We start from the raw sequence: 23,901 nt of genomic DNA on the forward strand, positions 1-23,901 counted from the left end.
CATTTTCAGAGATTTCTCGTTTCGATTCGAAAATGGGTATTACTCATTTTCAGAGATTTCTCGTTTCGATTCGAAAATGGGTATTACCCATTTTCAGAGACTTTTCGTTTCGATTCGAAAATGGGTATTACCCATTTTCACAGATTTCTCGTTTCGATTCGAAAATGGGTATTACCCATTTTCACAGATTTCTCGTTTTGATTTGAAAATGGGTATTACCCATTTTCAGAGATTTCTCGTTTCGATTCGAAAATGGGTATTACCCATTTTCAGAGATTTTTCGTTTTGATTCGAAAATGGGTATTACCCATTTTCAGAGATTTCTCGTTTCGATTCGTAATGGGTATTACCCATTTTCAGAGATTTCTCGTTTCGATTCAAAAATGGGTATTACCCATTTTCAGAGATTTCTCGTTTCGATTCGAAAATGGGTATTACCCATTTTCACAGATTTCTCGTTTCGATTCGAAAATGGGTATTACCCATTTTCACAGACTTCTCGTTTCGATTTGAAAATGGGTATTACCCATTTTCAGAGATTTCTCGTTCCGATTTGAAAATGGGTATTACCCATTTTCAGAGATTTTTCGTTTCGATTCGAAAATGGGTATTACCCATTTTCACAGATTTCTTGTTTCGTTTTGAAAATGGGTACTACCCATTTTCACAGATTTCTTGTTTCGATTTGAAAATGGGTACTACCCATTTTCACAGATTTCTTGTTTCGATTTGAAAATGGGTACTACCCATTTTCACAGACTTCTTGTTTCGATTTGAAAATGGGTACTACCCATTTTCACAGATTTCTTGTTTCGATTTGAAAATGGGTACTACCCATTTTCACAGATTTCTTGTTTCGATTTGAAAATGGGTACTACCCATTTTCACAGATTTCTTGTTTCGTTTTGAAAATGGGTACTACCCATTTTCACAGACTTCTTGTTTCGATTTGAAAATGGGTACTACCCATTTTCACAGACTTCTTGTTTCGATTGGAAAATGGGTACTACCCATTTTCACAGATTTCTTGTTTCGATTGGAAAATGGGTACTACCCATTTTCACAGACTTCTTGTTTCGAAGTACCCATTTTCACAGACTTCTTGTTTCGATTTGAAAATGGGTACTACCCATTCTCACAGACTTCTTGTTTCGAAGTACCCATTTTCACAGACTTCTTGTTTCGATTGGAAAATGGGTACTACCCATTTTCACAGACTTCTTGTTTCGATTTGAAAATGGGTACTACCCATTTTCACAGACTTCTTGTTTCGAAGTACCCATTTTCACAGACTTCTTGTTTCGATTTGAAAATGGGTACTACCCATTTTCACAGACTTCTTGTTTCGAAGTACCCATTTTCACAGACTTCTTGTTTCGATTTGAAAATGGGTACTACCCATTTTCACAGACTTCTTGTTTCGAAGTACCCATTTTCACAGACTTCTTGTTTCGATTGGAAAATGGGTACTACCCATTTTCACAGACTTCTTGTTTCGATTTGAAAATGGGTACTACCCATTTTCACAGACTTCTTGTTTCGATTTGAAAATGGGTACTACCCATTTTCACAGATTTCTTGTTTCGATTTGAAAATGGGTACTACCCATTTTCACAGATTTCTTGTTTCGATTTGAAAATGGGTACTACCCATTTTCACAGATTTCTTGTTTCGATTTGAAAATGGGTACTACCCATTTTCACAGATTTCTTGTTTCGATTTGAAAATGGGTACTACCCATTTTCACAGATTTCTTGTTTCGATTTGAAAATGGGTACTACCCATTTTCACAGACTTCTTGTTTCGATTTGAAAATGGGTACTACCCATTTTCACAGACTTCTTGTTTCGATTTGAAAATGGGTACTACCCATTTTCACAGACTTCTTGTTTCGAAGTACCCATTTTCACAGACTTCTTGTTTCGATTGGAAAATGGGTACTACCCATTTTCACAGACTTCTTGTTTCGAAGTACCCATTTTCACAGACTTCTTGTTTCGATTTGAAAATGGGTACTACCCATTTTCACAGACTTCTTGTTTCGATTTGAAAATGGGTACTACCCATTTTCACAGACTTCTTGTTTCGATTTGAAAATGGGTACTACCCATTTTCACAGACTTCTTGTTTCGATTTGAAAATGGGTACTACCCATTTTCACAGACTTCTTGTTTCGATTTGAAAATGGGTACTACCCATTTTCACAGACTTCTTGTTTCGATTTGAAAATGGGTACTACCCATTTTCACAGACTTCTTGTTTCGATTTGAAAATGGGTACTACCCATTTTCACAGACTTCTTGTTTCGATTTGAAAATGGGTACTACCCATTTTCACAGATTTCTTGTTTCGATTTGAAAATGGGTACTACCCATTTTCACAGATTTCTTGTTTCGATTGGAAAATGGGTACTACCCATTTTCACAGACTTCTTGTTTCGATTGGAAAATGGGTACTACCCATTTTCACAGATTTCTTGTTTCGATTGGAAAATGGGTACTACCCATTTTCACAGATTTCTTGTTTCGTTTTGAAAATGGGTACTACCCATTTTCACAGATTTCTTGTTTCGATTTGAAAATGGGTACTACCCATTTTCACAGACTTCTTGTTTCGATTTGAAAATGGGTACTACCCATTTTCACAGACTTCTTGTTTCGATTTGAAAATGGGTACTACCCATTTTCACAGACTTCTTGTTTCGATTTGAAAATGGGTACTACCCATTTTCACAGATTTCTTGTTTCGATTTGAAAATGGGTACTACCCATTTTCACAGATTTCTTGTTTCGATTTGAAAATGGGTACTACCCATTTTCACAGACTTCTTGTTTCGATTGGAAAATGGGTACTACCCATTTTCACAGATTTCTTGTTTCGATTGGAAAATGGGTACTACCCATTTTCACAGATTTCTTGTTTCGTTTTGAAAATGGGTACTACCCATTTTCACAGATTTCTTGTTTCGATTTGAAAATGGGTACTACCCATTTTCACAGACTTCTTGTTTCGATTTGAAAATGGGTACTACCCATTTTCACAGACTTCTTGTTTCGATTTGAAAATGGGTACTACCCATTTTCACAGACTTCTTGTTTCGATTTGAAAATGGGTACTACCCATTTTCACAGACTTCTTGTTTCGATTTGAAAATGGGTACTACCCATTTTCACAGATTTCTTGTTTCGATTTGAAAATGGGTACTACCCATTTTCACAGACTTCTTGTTTCGATTTGAAAATGGGTACTACCCATTTTCACAGATTTCTTGTTTCGATTTGAAAATGGGTACTACCCATTTTCACAGATTTCTTGTTTCGATTTGAAAATGGGTACTACCCATTTTCACAGATTTCTTGTTTCGTTTTGAAAATGGGTACTACCCATTTTCACAGACTTCTTGTTTCGATTTGAAAATGGGTACTACCCATTTTCACAGACTTCTTGTTTCGATTGGAAAATGGGTACTACCCATTTTCACAGATTTCTTGTTTCGATTGGAAAATGGGTACTACCCATTTTCACAGATTTCTTGTTTCGTTTTGAAAATGGGTACTACCCATTTTCACAGATTTCTTGTTTCGATTTGATAATGGGTACTACCCATTTTCACAGACTCCTTGTTTCGAAGTACCCATTTTCACAGATTTCTTGTTTCGATTGGAAAATGGGTACTACCCATTTTCACAGATTTCTTGTTTCGTTTTGAAAATGGGTACTACCCATTTTCACAGACTTCTTGTTTCCATTTAAAAATGGGTACTACCCATTTTCACAGACTTCTTGTTTCGAAGTACCCATTTTCACAGACTTCTTGTTTCGATTGGAAAACGGGTACTACCCATTTTCACAGATTTCTTGTTTCGATTTGAAAATGGGTACTACCCATTTTCACAGACTTCTTGTTTCGATTGGAAAATGGGTATTACCCATTTTCAGAGATTTCTCGTTTCGATTCGAAAATGGGTATTACCCATTTTCAGAGATTTCTCGTTTCGATTCGAAAATGGGTATTACTCATTTTCAGAGATTTCTCGTTTCGATTCGAAAATGGGTATTACCCATTTTCAGAGATTTCTCGTTTCGATTCGAAAATGGGTACTACCCATTTTCACAGACTTCTTGTTTCGAAGTACCCATTTTCACAGACTTCTTGTTTCGATTGGAAAATGAGTACTACCCATTTTGACAGATTTCTTGTTTCGATTTGAAAATGGGTACTACCCATTTTCACAGACTTCTCGTTTCGATTTGAAAATGGGTACTACCCATTTTCACAGATTTCTTGTTTCGATTTGAAAATGGGTACTACCCATTTTCACAGATTTCTTGTTTCGATTGGAAAATGGGTATTACCCATTTTCACAGATTTCTCGTTTCGATTCGAAAATGGGTATTACCCATTTTCACAGATTTCTCGTTCCGATTGGAAAATGGGTACTACCCATTTTCACAGACTTCTTGTTTCGAAGTACCCATTTTCACAAACTTCTTGTTTCGATTGGAAAATGAGTACTACCCATTTTGACAGATTTCTTGTTTCGATTTGAAAATGGGTACTACCCATTTTCACAGACTTCTTGTTTCGAAGTACCCATTTTCACAGACTTCTTGTTTCGATTGGAAAATGGGTACTACCCATTTTGACAGATTTCTTGTTTCGATTTGAAAATGGGTACTACCCATTTTCACAGACTTCTCGTTTCGATTTGAAAATGGGTACTACCCATTTTCACAGACTTCTTGTTTCGATTTGAAAATGGGTACTACCCATTTTCACAGATTTCTTGTTTCGATTGGAAAATGGGTATTACCCATTTTCACAGATTTCTCGTTTCGATTTGAAAATGGGTACTACCCATTTTCACAGACTTCTTGTTTCGATTGGAAAATGGGTACTACCCATTTTCAGAGATTTCTCGTTTCGATTCGAAAATGGGTATTACCCATTTTCAGAGATTTCTCGTTTCGATTCGAAAATGGGTATTACCCATTTTCAGAGATTTCTCGTTTCGATTCGAAAATGGGTATTACCCATTTTCAGAGATTTCTCGTTTCGATTCGAAAATGGGTATTACCCATTTTCACAGATTTCTTGTTTCGATTGGAAAATGGGTATTACCCATTTTCACAGACTTCTCGTTTCGATTTGAAAATGGGTACTACCCATTTTCACAGACTTCTTGTTTCGATTGGAAAATGGGTATTACCCATTTTCAGAGATTTCTCGTTTCGATTCGAAAATGGGTATTACCCATTTTCAGAGATTTCTCGTTTCGATTCGAAAATGGGTATTACTCATTTTCAGAGATTTCTCGTTTCGATTCGAAAATGGGTATTACCCATTTTCAGAGATTTCTCGTTTCGATTCGAAAATGGGTACTACCCATTTTCACAGACTTCTTGTTTCGAAGTACCCATTTTCACAGACTTCTTGTTTCGATTGGAAAATGGGTACTACCCATTTTGACAGATTTCTTGTTTCGATTTGAAAATGGGTACTACCCATTTTCACAGACTTCTCGTTTCGATTTGAAAATGGGTACTACCCATTTTCACAGATTTCTTGTTTCGATTTGAAAATGGGTACTACCCATTTTCACAGATTTCTTGTTTCGATTGGAAAATGGGTATTACCCATTTTCACAGATTTCTCGTTTCGATTCGAAAATGGGTATTACCCATTTTCACAGATTTCTCGTTCCGATTGGAAAATGGGTACTACCCATTTTCACAGACTTCTTGTTTCGAAGTACCCATTTTCACAAACTTCTTGTTTCGATTGGAAAATGAGTACTACCCATTTTGACAGATTTCTTGTTTCGATTTGAAAATGGGTACTACCCATTTTCACAGACTTCTTGTTTCGAAGTACCCATTTTCACAGACTTCTTGTTTCGATTGGAAAATGGGTACTACCCATTTTGACAGATTTCTTGTTTCGATTTGAAAATGGGTACTACCCATTTTCACAGACTTCTCGTTTCGATTTGAAAATGGGTACTACCCATTTTCACAGATTTCTTGTTTCGATTTGAAAATGGGTACTACCCATTTTCACAGATTTCTTGATTTCTTGTTTCGATTTGAAAATGGGTACTACCCATTTTCACAGACTTCTTGTTTCGATTGGAAAATGGGTACTACCCATTTTCACAGATTTCTTGTTTCGATTGGAAAATGGGTACTACCCATTTTCACAGATTTCTTGTTTCGTTTTGAAAATGGGTACTACCCATTTTCACAGATTTCTTGATTTCTTGTTTCGATTTGAAAATGGGTACTACCCATTTTCACAGACTTCTTGTTTCGATTGGAAAATGGGTACTACCCATTTTCACAGATTTCTTGTTTCGATTTGAAAATGGGTACTACCCATTTTCACAGATTTCTTGTTTCGATTTGAAAATGGGTACTACCCATTTTCACAGACTTCTTGTTTCGAAGTACCCATTTTCAGAGATTTCTCGTTTCGATTCGAAAATGGGTGTTACCCATTTTCACAGATTTCTCGTTTCGATTCGAAAATGGGTATTACCCATTTTCACAGATTTCTCGTTTTGATTTGAAAATGGGTATTACCCATTTTCAGAGATTTTTCGTTTCGATTCGAAAATGGGTATTACCCATTTTCAGAGATTTCTCGTTTCGATTCGTAATGGGTATTACCCATTTTCAGAGATTTTTCGTTTCGATTCGAAAATGGGTATTACCCATTTTCAGAGATTTCTCGTTTCGATTCGAAAATGGGTGTTACCCATTTTCACAGATTTCTCGTTTCGATTCGAAAATGGGTATTACCCATTTTCACAGATTTCTCGTTTCGATTCGAAAATGGGTATTACCCATTTTCACAGACTTCTCGTTTCGATTTGAAAATGGATATTACCCATTTTCAGAGATTTCTCGTTCCGATTTGAAAATGGGTATTACCCATTTTCAGAGATTTTTCGTTTCGATTCGAAAATGGGTATTACCCATTTTCACAGATTTCTTGTTTCGTTTTGAAAATGGGTACTACCCATTTTCACAGATTTCTTGTTTCGATTTGAAAATGGGTACTACCCATTTTCACAGACTTCTTGTTTCGATTTGAAAATGGGTACTACCCATTTTCACAGATTTCTTGTTTCGATTTGAAAATGGGTACTACCCATTTTCACAGATTTCTTGTTTCGATTTGAAAATGGGTACTACCCATTTTCACAGATTTCTTGTTTCGTTTTGAAAATGGGTACTACCCATTTTCACAGATTTCTTGTTTCGATTTGAAAATGGGTACTACCCATTTTCACAGACTTCTTGTTTCGATTTGAAAATGGGTACTACCCATTTTCACAGATTTCTTGTTTCGATTTGAAAATGGGTACTACCCATTTTCACAGACTTTTTGTTTCGAAGTACCCATTTTCACAGACTTCTTGTTTCGATTTGAAAATGGGTACTACCCATTTTCACAGATTTCTTGTTTCGATTTGAAAATGGGTACTACCCATTTTCACAGATTTCTTGTTTCGATTTGAAAATGGGTACTACCCATTTTCACAGACTTCTTGTTTCGATTTGAAAATGGGTACTACCCATTTTCACAGATTTCTTGTTTCGTTTTGAAAATGGGTACTACCCATTTTCACAGACTTTTTGTTTCGAAGTACCCATTTTCACAGACTTCTTGTTTCGATTTGAAAATGGGTACTACCCATTTTCACAGATTTCTTGTTTCGATTTGAAAATGGGTACTACCCATTTTCACAGATTTCTTGTTTCGATTTGAAAATGGGTACTACCCATTTTCACAGATTTCTTGTTTCGTTTTGAAAATGGGTACTACCCATTTTCACAGATTTCTTGTTTCGATTTGAAAATGGGTACTACCCATTTTCACAAACTTCTTGTTTCGATTGGAAAATGGGTAGTACCCATTTTCACAGATTTCTTGTTTCGATTTGAAAATGGGTACTACCCATTTTCAAATCGAAACAAGAAGTCTGTGAAAATGGGTAGTACCCATTTTCAAATCGAAACAAGAAGTCTGTGAAAATGGGTAGTACCCATTTTCAAAACGAAACAAGAAATCTGTACTCAGAAAATGTCGAAAATGTCGAAAATGGGTAATACCCACACACAAACGTAACACATTTATAGAGATAGTCCCCGTCTTTCATATCCACCGAACAGGTTTCTAATATTCGACCTATCAACCAAGTTACAGGTGGATTAAGTTATTTCAGACTTTTTATAAAACTCGTCATAACTTCTACGTGACCCAATTCCTGAGCAAAATTGTAATTTATGAGCATAATTTCGAGTTGTTCTATTTGGGAACGGGTGTGTACATGACACACATCTCATTGAGTTTGCCTGCAGTTGCCCGCGTACGAATACGGGGTGATAGGTTCCGGATAAATATGACGACAAATACACAGTTTCTTACAATAAATAAGGTTTATTGCAAGAAATTATAATAAGAGAGCGTAAACTTACAAAACAATAGCTAAAACAACCAACGCTAAAACTAGAACTAAACTCTGAAAGCCAACCGACTTCAGAAAACTACTTTTGCCACGTGGAGTACACGTGTCCACGTGAACTGACGCGCTGAGGTTACGGTAGGCGCGTGAGCTTTTGGCGGAGTGTCGTTGCGTATTTATTGTGAGGACTCGGAGAATACAGGGTTATGAGGGTACCTTGCCACCGGCAACTTCCCCCCCTTTACAGAAACCGGGCCCCGACCGGTTCGAGTACTGTCACAGATACGACTTACATTCTTCTCCCCTTATCTCACACCACCTAGCCTAAACTCAGTCACACCACCCTAACATCAAAATAATCAAAAAGTTGTCTTTAGGAGACCTCAATGCAAAATGCTACCCTAATTTTACACTACTACTAAAACAACACAACAATTAATAAACAATTTGGATTGTCCACCAAGATGACATCACTGATGACTCCATTTGTTCTCCTTTGTCCGTGGCTCCGAAGTCACCGACTCCTTTCTCAATTGGGCCACCACCACATTCTCCGTCGTCCTCGCCTCCAGGAACTCCAGTAGTTGTTCCCACGTTTTGAACTTCTCGACCGTTTTGCCACTCGCAGACGAATCGATCCACTCCACATTACCGGCAGTTATCCAACTCCGTATCCAACATTCCACAAATCCCGATTTTGCACAATCCATTTGATATGGAATGATCGTGATCTCCTTCACCTCCTCAGCTAACTCTAGCACCAGTGCACCCAACTTTTGGTTAGTCTCCTCGTCTTCCGTGAGATTTACCAAGAATACGATCGCTTCCACATTCGCAAAATCGAATCTATTCTTCCACGTGTCCAGCGCACTTTTCCGATACTCAAAGATGGATTTTCCCTTCACGCCGATTCTCGGAGTTATGAGAATCTTCGATTCTCTAATCACCGTCTTCTTTGGCTTCATCCCTTCTTTTTTCTCCTCCATCCCTGTATCCACAGCGATTTCCTTGCTCTTCTCCGCCGTTTCCCTGTACGGATTCCTGTTTTCCACACGGATTCCCAAATTTCCTACCATGAAAACCTTCTTCTCCTCACTACTCGTTTTTTCGCCACCCGTCACTGTTTCCACAGCGATTTCCTGGGCTTCATCCCGCAAGCCATTCGGCTTACGTTCCTCCTGATCCAGCTTCTTCCTCAGTTTCGTCAGCGCCTGCGAGAGGTCCCGGGTTCAATCCCCGGTTCGGCCCCCAAGTTGCCCGCGTACGAATACGGGGTGTAGGTTCCGGATAAAATAAGACGACAAAGAACACAGTTTCTTACAATAAATTTACTTTATTGCAAGAAAATAAAATAAGAGAGCGTAACTTACAAAACAATAGCTAAAACAACCAACGCTAAAACTAGAACTAAACTCTGAAAGCCAACCGACTTCAGAAAACTACTTTTGCCACGTGGAGTACACGTGTCCACGTGAACTGACGCGCTGAGGTTACGGTAGGCGCGTGAGCTTTTGGCGGAGTGTCGTTGCGTATTTATTGTGAGGACTCGGAGAATACAGGGTTATGAGGGTACCTTGCCACCGGCAACTTCCCCCCCTTTACAGAAACCGGGCCCCGACCGGTTCGAGTACTCTCACAGATACGACTTACATTCTTCTCCCCTTATCTCACACCACCTAGCCTAAACTCAGTCACACCACCCTAACATCAAAATAATCAAAAAGTTGTCTTTAGGAGACCTCAATACAAAATGCTACCCTAATTTTGCACTACTACTAAAACAACAAAACAATTAACAATTTGGATTGTCCATCAAGATGACATCAATGATGACTCCATTTGTTCTCCTTTGTCCGTGCCTCCGAAGTCACCGACTCCTTTCTCAGCTTGGCCACCACCAAATTCTCCGTCGTACTCTCCTCCAGGAACTCCAGCAGTTGTTCCACCGTTTTGAATTTCTCGCCTGTTTTGCCACTCGCAGACGAATCGTTCCACTTCACATTACCGGCAGTTATCCAACTCCGTTTCCAACTTTCCACCAATCCCGATTTTGCACACTCCATCATGTATGGAATGATCGTGATCTCCTTCACCTCCTCAGCTAACTCCAGCACCAGTGCACCCAACTTTTGGTTAGTCTCCTCGTCTTCCGTGAGATTTACCAAGAATACGACCGATTCTACATTCGCAAAATCGAATTTATCCTTCCACGTGTTCAGCGCACTTTTCCGATACTCAAAGATGGATTTTCCCTTCACGCCGATTTTCGGAGTTATGAGAATCTTCGATTCTCTAATCACCGTCTTCTTTGGCTTCATCCCTTCTTTTTCCTCATCCGTCACTGTATCCACAGCGATTTCCTTGCTCTTCTCCGCCGTTTCCCTGTACGGATTCCTGTTTTCCACACGGATTCCCAGATTTCCTACCATGAAAACCTTCTTCTCCTCACTCGTTTTTTCGTCACCCGCCACTGTTTCCACAGCGATTTCCTGGGATTCATCCCGCAAGCCATTCGGCTTACGCTCCTCCGGATCCAGCTTCTTCCTCGGTTTCGTCAGCGCCTTCTCCAGCTTCCTGACCTGAGCCTCAGCCACCTCCTTTTCTCTCTGACTTTTCCGGATTTGCTCCCCGAGCATTTCCTTTTCTCTCTGGATTTCTCGGATTTGCTCCCCGAGCATCTCCTTTTCCTCCTTCCAGCACTCCGTCAACAAGTTCTCCTCGACTTGCACTTGCGCTGCCTTCGCACACGCTTCTCTCAACTCTTCCACCGATTCGAGCTTGAACTCTCTCATAACTCGAATCACCGATCGCGGCCATTCATCTCCTCCGATTTCTTCGAACTTTTCCAACAACTCTCTGTGGAAACTTCTCATCGGCTCCAGAATCGCATCCGCCTCCTGTTCGCTGCATTTTGCTGTCAACTCCCCGAGTTGCAACCTTGTTTCGTCCTCCACTTTGACGATGCTAGCGATAAGTTTAGTGCGCTGCGTTGTCGTCCGTAAACAAAGTTTTTATCCAAAAACTGTCTACTTTTCGTTGATTTTCAATCGACGAAGATTACTTCGATTCTTCGGAGAAATCCTCCAAGTTTCCACGTTATCCAACGAAAGAAACTGCCAAAAACCAGTAAATAATTCCTCCGTTTATTCAAACCGAAGAAAAATAAACCAGAAAATTACAGAAAACAAGGAAGAATAACGAGAATACGATAGACACGATTCGGCCCCCAAGTTGCCCGCGTACGAATACGGGGTGATAGGTTCCGGATAAATATGACGACAAATACACAGTTTCTTACAATAAATAAGGTTTATTGCAAGAAATTATAATAAGAGAGCGTAAACTTACAAAACAATAGCTAAAACAACCAACGCTAAAACTAGAACTAAACTCTGAAAGCCAACCGACTTCAGAAAACTACTTTTGCCACGTGGAGTACACGTGTCCACGTGAACTGACGCGCTGAGGTTACGGTAGGCGCGTGAGCTTTTGGCGGAGTGTCGTTGCGTATTTATTGTGAGGACTCGGAGAATACAGGGTTATGAGGGTACCTTGCCACCGGCAACTCTGCTGTACTTTTCTTAGAACAATACAAAAAAACGTTCAATAAAACTTGCTTTATTTCGAATAATCCTATAATTTCAATAATCAATACACATAATATTAACTTCTTTTCCTATTAAAAAAGTTAGTTTCTTCTCTCCATCAAAACATCAAATCAATAATTTGTTGCATTGCGTCATTCGAGTTAATTTCCCCATTGTCTTGGTCAGTTGATGAGTTCAATACAGGCAATGGTTCATCCGAGAAATCAATCAGATCATCCACTTCCGCAATAACTTCACTGGCTGCTTCAGTCACAAGGACATCTTCTTGGTTGTCTCCAGATGAGGTTGGATGAGCAAGGGTGTCGTGGAATTCTTGGTGGTCACCATCTTGATCTGGTTCATGGATACACTTCTCAACGAGAAGGGGGAATTCGTGGATCGATGGAAATTTGGACATGACACGAATTGACTGAAAATAGGAGATGGTTAGGAGGGGATAGCAATAATAGATGTTGGGAAGGAATCAGGATCGGATGATGATCAAAACAAAGTGACTTTTGATTTTCAGACCCTCTTAACCCACAGTTCCGACTCTCAATCTTACCTTAGAGTACCCAAAAATCTGCGACAACTGTGCCAGAATCTCATCCTTTCTCTTCTGCTCCACCTCTTCATTCTCCAAATTTTCAATATCTTGACGAGCCGGGAACTCTCCTTGACTCGCATCGATCGACGGCGTTGGGCTCTGAAATATTCCAAATCGTTGAATTCAGACGCTCATAATCCCAAACTCCTACCTCCTGCTCCCCGGACTGTGTGCTATCCGTCGAAACCACCGAATCTGTGGCGGCCGAGTGCTTCAGAACACGACGACGTTCGTGTTTCATCTCCTGCTCAGTCATTCTCGCACGATTCAACGACGGTCTGCCTGCTCCCATTCCTCCTCCTCCGATGTTATGAGGATGATGTGGATTGACGTGAGTCATATGATAGTGTTGAGGCCCTCCACCAGCAGAGAAACGACGACGATGTTGATAGAATTGATGAGGGTTCGGAAGATGGTGAGTCGGAAAATGATGATTGTGATGATATTGATCTTGAGTTGGAGGACCAGCATTATGATGAGCCATTGGAGTGTTCTCGTGATTCATGAGCATCAATGGTTGAGCATGTTTCAGAGTTGGCCGTTGGAATGGATTCTCCAGTGGTGGGGATGGAATCATTGGTGGTCTGGAAAAGGAGATTGGGTTACGGTAGGAAAGGATTACTGTAGGAAAAGGTGGAAGATGTAGGTCAGTCAGATTTTATAGTTCTATGTAGATTTCGGTCTGTCCGGATGTCCACGAACTAGAACTGCCCGATTAATGATAGCTATCCATTGGTCTCAGGCTCAGTTTGACCTGTCTGTCCGTCTGTTAGTCTGTTTGTCCGAATGTCTGATTGCTCAGATATCTAGATGAATGCATTTCTGTCTGTACCAGGGCTGTTCGAAAAATTTTGAAAACTTCTACAGTGATTTTCAAAAATTTAGTAACAAAAATAGTGATTTTGTGATTGATTTTTTTCTAATTTTGTGCACAAAAACACGTTTCTGGGGGTCTGTCCTAAAATACTTTCAAGTTTTCATACAAATTCAAGACATTTGCCTTCAAAAAACTCTTTTGAGTTTTTCGGTTTTTTCGGTCAGAAAAGTTAGAAAGCAGCCGTGGCCTGCACATCAGAATAAAAAACATTGATTTTTCAAAAAAAAAAGGTCGAAGATTTGATAAATGTCAATTTTTGACCGAAATTTCTACTTTTAGACATTTTTCCCGTACGTCGGTATGTTGATCAGGATGCCCGAATGTCTACATAATTCACAAAATGTGCGGATGCGCCGACTGCCAATCTGTTTGTCCAGATGTCCCCTCTCCCTCCGCCCAACTCACTCATTCTCCATCTCATTCCTATCCTCCGTCGCTCCGCCACCTGCCTGCATAATCTGAACCATCCGGGTCCATCCGACTTTCTCCGGTACCAAAAGAGCCAACTTCTCCAACCAATGACGTTGATCCGAAAGGAGAAGTTGATGTTCCGAGCAGAGTCTCCAATCGGGAGATCCCTGTTCGCATTGGAGAGTTTGTTCCAGAGATGGACCGTTTCTTCCGAGTGGACCGTCGATCGGGAACATGATATCATCACCATTGAATGTTGGCATCAGAAGTCTGAAATTTTTATGTGCGGTGAAGCGAGTTTGCTAGAGTGCACTTACCTCTGCTCCACAACATCCACCAGATTCGTCTTGTTATCCGTAATCCCCTGCATCTGAGATCTCGCCACCAAACAACCGCCCGTCTCATAAGCTCTGTTGACCATGATTCGATTGACTTCCGCATATTTTTCACTTCCGAATCCCGGCGTGAACTCGATGAGATTCAAACGGTAGAGCATCATGAGCTCCGAGTATCTTGATGACTTTTCGGCATAGTTTTTGAAGCAGTACGGTAGGAGAGCGATGGCTTGATGACCACGACAGATGAAGTGCCAGAGGGCGATGGTGACACCGCGTACGTTGAGCTTCTTGTCACGGTCGCAGTGGGCGTATCTGGAAATGTTGGATTTCTAGGCCATCGTTAGGGTTCCTAGGCCACTCTTTGAGTTCTCAAAAAAAAAACTCACGAATATCCTACTTCCACCGCATTCATAAAAACCGGTCTCAACAGAATCGGAATCGTACCACCGTGACGTGGACGGGCGGTCCTAGTCTGCTCGTTCGCCACCATTGATAAGCTGCTTTCCCATCCATAATTATCGACATTCATTGTTCAATACTGTATGTGTTTTCGAGAGAGAAGAGAGAGAGGAGTGGTCAGAAAATTCCAGAAATATTAATTTTCGAAAGTTTTTCTTGGCAACGCGGAAAATGATTAATTTGTTTTGACCTTTGCGGCCACGAAACAATACAATATTCTGGGAGGTCGGACACGTTTTTGTTGTTTTTTTTTTCAATAGAAAATTCTTTATTTAATTTTAATTTTAATTAAATAAATAAAAAACTACAGTACACCGGCAATAAAAATTAAACAACTCAACAGGGCAACAATTAACACTGAGAAATTAGGAAATGATATATTACACATATGTTTGTTATTACACGTATGACAACTCGAGACTCCGCCCACTTGCTCACAAATTGATTGAGCTTGATGGCAGGATTCATTGGGTAGACCTGCGGCGGATTTCAGAACAGAGAGACCACAACCACGAGCAACGAATGGCTCTGAAAAAGAATGATATGAATAAAAAACGGGTGATGGAATAATGAAAACGCGCTCTATTGATAAATTATCTTTAGAGCGCGTTTGCACTTTTTCAAATGTAAAATACCAAAAGACTTGAGCCGCACCGCGGCATTAGCCTTCTGGACCCGCTGGAGCCATGTGTACTCTGTGGAAAAAAAACTGTGATTATAGTGGAGTGTTATCTGGTTATGGTTATCTCATTCTATTATAATAATGAGGGACTAGAAGTTTTCTAGGCCACCAACCTTCAATTCCGTCGCATGTGAACTTGAAACATTCCGTTGTTTCTGCAGGACATTGAACTGGAGAATACAGTTTTTTCTCGCCCTCAACACACCAGAGACTGTCTGGAAATTGGGAAATTTGGGGGTTATGAGAGTGTCTGTCTGTGTATTCGGATATCCGAATGTCCGAATTTTTTATTTTTAAAAGTCTATAAGGTTGTGTTTGTCCAGATGTCCAGCCTAGTCTCAAATTTACAAAAAAAGTTGCTTTCTAGACTTCAAAAACTTGAAAATCCCGTCTCCCTCATTGATAGATTTTTAGTCAACATGAGGATTTTTCAAACTCCTTTACAATTATTTTTCTTCGAAAACCCCAAAAATTGGTCGATGCATTTTGTAAAAATGAAATTTCGAAAAAAAAAAACTCAATTTCTAAAAATCTGGGCAGCTGGAAGTTTTCTATTAACATCTTATACTTTCCACAACCACTCTCTACCGATACCGATAAAAATTGCATGTAAAATTGAGAGACACAGAGAAAAATGATACTTCGGTAGAGCGAAATTGTAAAACCTGTGATGTCCTACTATCAATCTAAAGTAACGGACACAAAGCTATCAACTTTGTCTGTTTTCAGTGGAAAATGACCAACTTTGAGAGTGCGCCATAGTAATTCTGATTGTCACATCAAGAGCATTTTAATCGATCATACAGATCAAGGGTAGGGCTCCACTTTTGTAGTTGACAACTTTTTTGTACGGACACTTCCTAGAAAGTTGCATATCGACAAAATAATTTCTCCCTCAAATCGACACATTTCGATGCAAATTAATGCGATTTTTGAGCTGTCGTCTTAAAATGACCATAACTCCCTAGGGAGCGTTCGTGCAAAAAAGTTGTCAACTACAAAAATGGAGCTCTACGTTCAATCTATATGATTCATAAAAAATGCTCTTGGTGTGACAATCAGAATTACTTTGGCGCACTCTCAAAGTTGGTCATTTTCCACTGAAAACAGCCAAAGTTGATAGCTTTTTGTCCGGCACTGTATACATGCTCCTGAACCTCGGAATTCAAAAAAAACGATGCATTTAATCAATAACGAAAACAAGCAAACAACTTGATAAAAACTCACTCGGTGCAGTATCCTGTCCACTAACCGTAGGTGTGGACGGTATCAAAATAAGAAGTAAAAAATAAAAATTGATTGCATAAATGAGCACCATGATAACGGCAGCCGGGTTGAACGGAATTTTCGAAACAAAGGTAGATCAAATAAAAAGAAACAAAAATCTTGATGCGAACCACCAGAAGCTCTCTTTCTTTCCTTTTACAAATCAGTAATGTCAATAACTAACTGAACTATCCCAAAGGTATTAGTTGCCCCTCTCTCTTCTCCTCTTTTACTCGTATCGTTTGTTTTGTTTCGTCTCTTTCCGTGTGTGCTCATTTATGTGCTCTCACACAAGCTCCGCCCACTCTGCATAGATAGCACGTGGATTGAGGAGACGCAGAGAAAACAGTTGTTAAGTGGTAGAGAGCTCCTTATGTTTTGACAGTTTTTCGAGTTGCAATATGAGTAGGGCAAAGAGTGAAAAGTGGGCAATTCGGGGGGACAGGAAGTGCGCTCTATCGAGAGTTTTAAGGAAACAGCTTGAGTTTTAGTTTGCAAGTTTACGTGTAGATTTACGTGCTCTTATGTCGATTTACAAAGTTTTTGTCGATTTACGAGCTGTTTGTGGATTTACGAGCTTTGCTCACAATAGAGCACTGTGTGACTTTGAAAGATTTTCAAAAGATTTTCCGTAAGATTTTTCGGATGATTTTTCGAAAATTCTTAGAAAAATTTATTGCGAAATCTTTTTTTTTTAATTTTTCGGAAGAAATGTTTCGACGATTTTTCGATGATTTTTTGAAGAATTGTGGGATTTTCAGAAATTTCTGGAAGTTTCTAGGAAACAACTGGCAAACATTTTATGCGAGGACGAACACAAATGTGCTCTAGAAACCTAAACTGCATATTCATAAGGGAAATCATTGTTTCAAGATTTTTCTCGAAATTTCCAAAATCTCCTAGAAGAAGAAATTTCCAAACATCTCAGATTTTTTCAAAATTTTTCAAAGTTTTCGAAGAATCTTCGAAAAATTTTCTTAACTACTTTCCAAAGGCACACACTGCAATAGAGAAAAAACAGTTACAAAACGACAAGAGTTTCAATCAAACGAGAGTTTTATTTGCGAGTTTTATCAAACATTTTGACCGTTCGTTCACTTCCATACCGTCATCCCATCAGCAGTGATCACATCCACATCCTCCTTCCTCTTTCTTCTTCTCCTCTCCTTCATCTTCCTTATCCTCATCTCCACCTCCACTTGAATTCTTCTTCTTCTTCTCCGGAAGAGTGTGTCCTCTACAATGTTCTGTCTCGTGCTCATCTGGTTCCCAAGTCGAAGGATCATCCCAGCGACGGGGTGGCACGTAGATACAACAGCAGTTGGATTTCAGACGTCCCATGTGTTCGTTGTCTGGAAAAGAAAAATCTGTGTGTGTCAAAATGTCCGGATACTGTGTCTGCCCTCAAAAGTTCTACAGTAATCATAAAACAGTTGGATGTTTTTAAAAGGGACATTTAAAAACCGTGATATCCCAAAAATAAAAAATAAAACTAGTAAAAGGTAAAATTCATTTGGTTTCAAAACGTCTGGATTTCTAAATGTATTAGTTTTGAAACATCTCAAATGTCTCGTTTCATAAATTTTCAGTTTTGAAATGACTCGGTCTAGAAAAGTCCCGGTTTTTAAACTTTTCCATTTCAAACATTAAAAAGCCAAATTTTTTGAAACTGGGACGTTTCGAAACCGTGACATTTTAAAACAAATTAATAATTTCTTTGTTCCAGGTATCCTAATGTGATCAACTTTCTAAATCTAACACAAAATTTCCAACGTCTGTCTGTCTATCCATACTTCCAGATGTCCCGATGTCCCCCTTCCCCAACTCACCAACAACATCAGCTGCCCACGTGACATGCGGCGGACTCGGCGGTGGTTGAGGTGCTCTGAGACGGAGCACAAGTTGTTCCGGTTCCTGTTGCTCCACCTGTTCGTCGTCTTCCTCCTCTTCTCCGAAAGTGTTAGCGGTGACAGTTATCGTTGTCATTTTTGTTATCCTAGGCAAGAGGGAAACCACGGAAATAATGAATTCATAGTGGAGGGAGAAGAGACGTGGCTTCTAGCGAAAGACACGTGAAATTACTGGTTTTTTGGTCTGCGGGATGTCACGTTGAAAGTGAAAAAATTAAGCAAAAATTGAAAATTTTATTAAAAAAATATACAAAAAAAACCTCTAATACCTATTACCGGACCCAAAAATCCATCACTATCCAATGCCAAGACCACTAGACACTCCAATCGGTCCGACACCTGGAACACCCACTCCAATTCCACTACTTATTCCGAATAGACCTCCATTTCCGAGTCCCAATCCACCGAGTCCTCCACTCGGAGCAGCAGGTCTCGGAGCAGGAGTCGTCGTCCTGCTCACAAATTTCCTTTCCCATTTCTCATCGTCCTCCCAGTCTTTGTCCTCTTTTTTCGAGTTTCTTGCGGCGGCTGCCTCTTCTTCGGAAGTCGGAGGAAGGGGGAGTTCATCATCGTCGTCTTCAGCTACTGGTTTCTTCTTTTTATAGGATTCTGGAAAACCAGGTGGTTGAAACATGTAGGTTAGAGTTTTCAGAATACAAAGGTTGAATAACTGGGAATCTGAAGACGTGAGGATTCAGAATCAAATTTCAAGTTTTCCGACGAAAAAATGGAGCAGATTCAGAGTCCTCACGTAGCCCCATACCCTTTAACTCACCATTATCCACGACACTCGCTTCTTCTTCCTCTGAAAACCTAAACTTCTTCTTATTCTTCTTCTTCTTCTTATGCTTTCTCTTCTTCTTCTTCATTCCACATTCATCAACCTCCCCTTCTTCTCCACACCCACCAGAGCAGTGTCCCTGACAACCATATCCATGGTGATAATACATTTCATGCGGGTCCGTGTACGGTCTGAAAAGGAAAAATTGAATTTGGAAGAAGTTTAGGGTTTGGAAAGAAAGGAATAGTCTGGTGCGCGATAGACGCGTTTTTTGGTTTTCAAATGTCTTTTGCAGTAGAGCAATATTTTTCACATTTCCAATACATTAGAAATTTTTTCGAAACTCACTGGCACAAGCTGTGACAATTACATCCTTGATACATGCTTTGTTGGTTGCAAGCATATCCAGTCATTGATCCGTAGAAGTCTGGAAACTGGGAATACTACAGTGCGCGAAATATCTTTAGGACCCCCCTCAAATTTGGGGGTTCTGGAAAACCCAGAAGAGATATCAAAAATCTGTGAATGCCTATCGATTCCAAATCCAAAATAACCCCCGGACACAAATTTTCATGAACCTATCACTTTTCATACCCTCGTACCACCAAAAAGTCACTTTTTTGGCCGCGAAATATCTTTAGGACCACCTGAAAAAACCAATTTTCAGTTGATTTTCAGAAAAATTATTTAGGTGGAAATAGTTTTGGGTAATACAAAATCACATTTTATTGTGTTTTTACATGTTTTAACATCAATTTCTGCTTGTTTTATCTTCAAAAACAAAACTCCAATATCACGCGAAATCACTTTTTGTGCATTTTTCGACTTTGATGGTTTATTTCTCTGAAATAGAATTGACTACTATTCTAAAACGTTATCGGTCATTTGACTCACTTATTTGTGAGCCTATTGCAAAAAAAGATTTCGGAAAAATACTGACTTTGAGCGGAGTTACTTGCAATTGAATCCAAACAGTTTTTTTTCCACGTTTTCAGTTGTAAATGGAGTCATTTTGAATGGATGACATGTAACTCCGCTCAAAGTCGGTATTTTTCCGAAATCTTTTTTCCATTAGAGTCACAAATAAATGAGTCAAATGACCGATAACGTTTCAGAATAGTAGTCAATTCTATTTCAGAGAAATAAACCATCAAAGTCGAAAAATGCACAAAAAGTGATTTCGCGTGATATTGGAGTTTTGTTTTTGAAGATAAAACAAGCAGAAATTGATGTTAAAACATGTAAAAACACATTAAAATGTGATTTTGTATTACCCAAAACTATTTCCACCTAAATAATTTTTCTGAAAATCAACTGAAAATTGACTTTCTCAGGTGGTCCTAAAGATATTTCGCGGCCAAAAAAGTGACTTTTTGGTGGTACGAGGGTATGAAAAGTGATAGGTTCATGAAAATTTGTGTCCGAGGGTTATTTTGGATTTGGAATCGATTGGCATTCACAGATATTTGATATCTCTTCTGGGTTTTCCAGAACCCCCAAATTTGAGGGGGGTCCTAAAGATATTTCGCGCACTGTAGTACTGTAGAAAATCGGAAACTTAGGATAGGAAATCTATACATAGAACACGTAAATGTGTCTGAAGTCTTATTCAAAAAATTAGTTCATTGTGAGGCAAACATTGCTCAACCGGTTTCAACTCTTGCCTAACACTGAAATTAACTATGTATGGTGTCTCCAAGAATCACATGCCAGCCACTGAAATCTTTGGTTGTCATTCCGAATCCTCAGGAGTTCACCTCTTCGCACATAAATTACTCTACCTTGGAGCTATCATATCGTATCGGTTTCAAGATCTCAAAAACCTGCTAAATTTCTTTAACAAAGTTGAAAGGTACAAAAACTTACTACAAACCACCGGAATAACCAGAACAAATAATACGAGAGCTATCCGATGCGTTGTCATTTCCAGGACTGTCTTCCACTACTTTTTGACCTTATTTCCAAAAATTTTCACTTTTTCTCTTTTATACTCGGGTCATAAGGTCAAACCACAAAAAAAGAACAAAAACATCTTCATTGTTTTCATGGAAAACAAAAAAATAGTAGCGAAAAATACAAGAAGTAACAATGTGAGATCAATCAAAATGTACTTGAAGGACGAGGAAGACACACAATTAATCTATTTTCCAATACCAAGACCACTGGACACTCCAATCGGTCCGACACCTGGAACACCCACTCCAACTCCACTACTTATTCCGAATAGTCCTCCATTTCCGAGTCCCAATCCACCGAGTCCTCCACCACCCATTGGTTGTGGTTGAGGTTGGACAACTTGTGGTGGCATGGTGGATGTTCTCATTCGCATTCGGCGTTCAGATTCTGCAATTTCTTCACTTGTAATCTCAGGGAACTCTTCGGAGTCTAGCTTCTCTTCTGGAGTGGTTCGGGTACGTTCAGTCACGAATTTCTTCTCCCAGAGGTCCTGAAAATGGTATAATTGGTAAAGCCAACCTGGTAAATCAACACTTGAATGGGTGAACCTACAATAGGGTGAGTTTGTAAACCGAGATTCGAACTTGTAAATCTACATCTATTTCGTAAATCTACACCTGATCTCGTAAATTAACACATGAGCTGTTGAAATATTCATTGAATTTTGTTAATTACCGTCAACTAGTAAATCTACTCAGTACTGACGAAGTAAAACCGTTCAAAACGTATTTACAGTACCGTCCAAAAGGTTGTAAACTTTGGCCGTGTTCAGTTGAAATTGGCCAACTTTGAGAGTGTATCATGGTAATACTGATTGTCCCATCAAGTAGATTTTTAATGAATTATACAGAACAAAGGTAGAGCTTCATTTTTGTAGTTGACAACTTTTTTGCATGGGCACTCCCTAGCAAGTTACGTACTGACAAAGTAATTTCTCCCTCAAATCGACCAATTTTAGTGTAAACAAGTGTGATTTTTGAGCTGTCGTAAGACGAATAACCATAACTCTCTAGGGAATGTCCGTACAAAAAAGTTGTCAACTACAAAAATGAAGCTCTACCTTTGTTCTGTATAATTCATTAAAAATCTACTCGATGGGACAATCAGCATTACCATGACACACTCTCAAAGTTGCCCAATTTCAGCTGAAAACGACCTAAGTTTATAACCATTTGGACGGTACTGTACCTGTCGCACTCCTGTTTATCCCCATGGTCTTACCTCATTCTCCCACGAGCTGTCAGTCTTCCCACTGGCTCCTCCTCCAGAAGTCACTCTCGACGATTTCTCCTCAATGAATCCTTGTTCCTCACTCAACACTCTCGAAACCTGCTTCCTTGGTGGTAGTGCCATGTCTTCATCTTCATCCGAATCAAAACGGAACTTGCGACGTGGCTTCTTGTGTTTACGGTGATGATGACGTCTTCTTGGATAGTATCCCCCACCACCTCCTGAGCATCCATTAGAGTATCCACATGGGGAATACTGGGGTTGTTGCATATAACTACTACAGAATGAGGGGCAATTACATTGGGAGTATAATTGGGGTTGGTTGCAGGCATATCCACTCATCGACCATGCTGGAAATAGGAGAATGATTTCAACAAATAAATTCTTAAAATCAGTTTTAACTTTCTTCGGAGAGGTTGTACAAAACAGTTGTCGCTTAAGAAAATGATAATCTAGTTTTGATCTACACTCCTACCAAAATCAGGTACTCTCCTATCCTTCATGACGCTATAACAGCCTTTCAAAACTCTCTTTACCTCCCAGTCAACCAACGTAAGAAAAAAATCAACTCACTCGCGGCGACAGCACCAAACACCGTACAAAGCAGTAATAATTTGCAAATCGTCATTTCTTAATACATCAGAAAAATGAAGTTATCACTTACCTTGAATCCCCTTATATGCAGAATTCAAAGCAGTGTAAACATGCTAACCTCCCCCGATTCCATTGTTTCGAGATGATGACAACGGTCATTTGGAAGAAAGAAAAAAGAAAAACGAGAGATAATAGAGAGGGAACAAATCATTCTTTACACTGATAACAGATTTAGAGGTCAGTTGTTGCCGAAAAATAGGAGAAGAGAAGGGGGGAGGAAATGGACAATGGCAAGAACAACAATAAGACGATTTATTTGATCATTGGTTCCAGTTCATTTTTGAAATGGATGTATATAGAGAGGGAATTGAGGAATAATGGCTCCGAGGGAGTAGGATGTCGTAGCGTTGGAAAGTAGACATCTCGACACCAGAGATAGTTCGAAACCGGGCGGTTTCGAAATGCATGGCTTCAAATCGGCTCTATTCAGAATCATCTCAATTTTAAACTAAATAGTTTTAAAACGTCAAACTGTCGAAAAACCAAATCGAACTAGTCTGATGCCTCACTATCTAATAATCTCTGCCGCTAGATTAGCGAGAAACATGATAATTTTGAGATTACATCATGGGGGTCATAAACAAATGCAACCGGACTGAATTTACATTTGATGAATCAAGAAATATGAGAACTTCATTTTTATAGTAGACAACTTTTTTCTACAGACTTTCC

At 39.4% G+C, this 23,901-nt stretch overlaps 7 protein-coding genes across 7 annotated transcripts; all 7 read right to left on the bottom strand.

Annotated features, from left to right (window-relative positions):
- Positions 1-8,941: 8,941 nt before the first annotated feature.
- Positions 8,942-9,547, bottom strand: GCK72_004853 (uncharacterized protein; the record flags this gene model as incomplete). The annotated part of the gene is made up of 1 exon (XM_053724916.1): positions 8,942-9,547. One exon carries the CDS (start codon positions 9,545-9,547, stop codon positions 8,942-8,944), a length of 606 nt encoding a protein of 201 aa, XP_053589110.1.
- A 747-nt stretch (positions 9,548-10,294) lies between these two features.
- On the bottom strand, positions 10,295-11,344 carry GCK72_004854 (uncharacterized protein; the record flags this gene model as incomplete). The annotated part of the gene is made up of 1 exon (XM_003116184.2): positions 10,295-11,344. One exon carries the CDS (start codon positions 11,342-11,344, stop codon positions 10,295-10,297), a length of 1,050 nt encoding a protein of 349 aa, XP_003116232.2.
- An 832-nt stretch (positions 11,345-12,176) lies between these two features.
- Positions 12,177-14,820, bottom strand: GCK72_004855 (uncharacterized protein; the record flags this gene model as incomplete). Its single annotated transcript, XM_003093060.1, has 6 exons — positions 12,177-12,488; positions 12,624-12,764; positions 12,817-13,249; positions 13,948-14,223; positions 14,271-14,603; positions 14,678-14,820. The coding sequence occupies 6 exons, from the start codon at positions 14,818-14,820 to the stop codon at positions 12,177-12,179; spliced, it is 1,638 nt and encodes a 545-aa protein (XP_003093108.1).
- A 234-nt stretch (positions 14,821-15,054) lies between these two features.
- On the bottom strand, positions 15,055-16,750 carry GCK72_004856 (uncharacterized protein; the record flags this gene model as incomplete). Its single annotated transcript, XM_003093070.1, has 3 exons — positions 15,055-15,278; positions 15,546-15,647; positions 16,660-16,750. 3 exons carry the CDS (start codon positions 16,748-16,750, stop codon positions 15,055-15,057), a joined length of 417 nt encoding a protein of 138 aa, XP_003093118.1.
- Positions 16,751-17,814: 1,064 nt separating this feature from the next.
- On the bottom strand, positions 17,815-18,684 carry GCK72_004857 (uncharacterized protein; the record flags this gene model as incomplete). Its single annotated transcript, XM_003093066.2, has 2 exons — positions 17,815-18,050; positions 18,528-18,684. 2 exons carry the CDS (start codon positions 18,682-18,684, stop codon positions 17,815-17,817), a joined length of 393 nt encoding a protein of 130 aa, XP_003093114.2.
- Positions 18,685-18,903: 219 nt separating this feature from the next.
- On the bottom strand, positions 18,904-19,802 carry GCK72_004858 (uncharacterized protein; the record flags this gene model as incomplete). The annotated part of the gene is made up of 3 exons (XM_053724917.1): positions 18,904-19,286; positions 19,384-19,580; positions 19,738-19,802. The coding sequence occupies 3 exons, from the start codon at positions 19,800-19,802 to the stop codon at positions 18,904-18,906; spliced, it is 645 nt and encodes a 214-aa protein (XP_053589111.1).
- A 1,727-nt stretch (positions 19,803-21,529) lies between these two features.
- On the bottom strand, positions 21,530-23,203 carry GCK72_004859 (uncharacterized protein; the record flags this gene model as incomplete). Its single annotated transcript, XM_003093062.2, has 3 exons — positions 21,530-21,835; positions 22,567-22,925; positions 23,149-23,203. The coding sequence occupies 3 exons, from the start codon at positions 23,201-23,203 to the stop codon at positions 21,530-21,532; spliced, it is 720 nt and encodes a 239-aa protein (XP_003093110.2).
- Positions 23,204-23,901: the final 698 nt, after the last annotated feature.

Source organism: Caenorhabditis remanei, chromosome II (assembly GCF_010183535.1).
Source record: "Caenorhabditis remanei strain PX506 chromosome II, whole genome shotgun sequence".
NCBI lineage: Eukaryota > Metazoa > Nematoda > Chromadorea > Rhabditida > Rhabditidae > Caenorhabditis > Caenorhabditis remanei.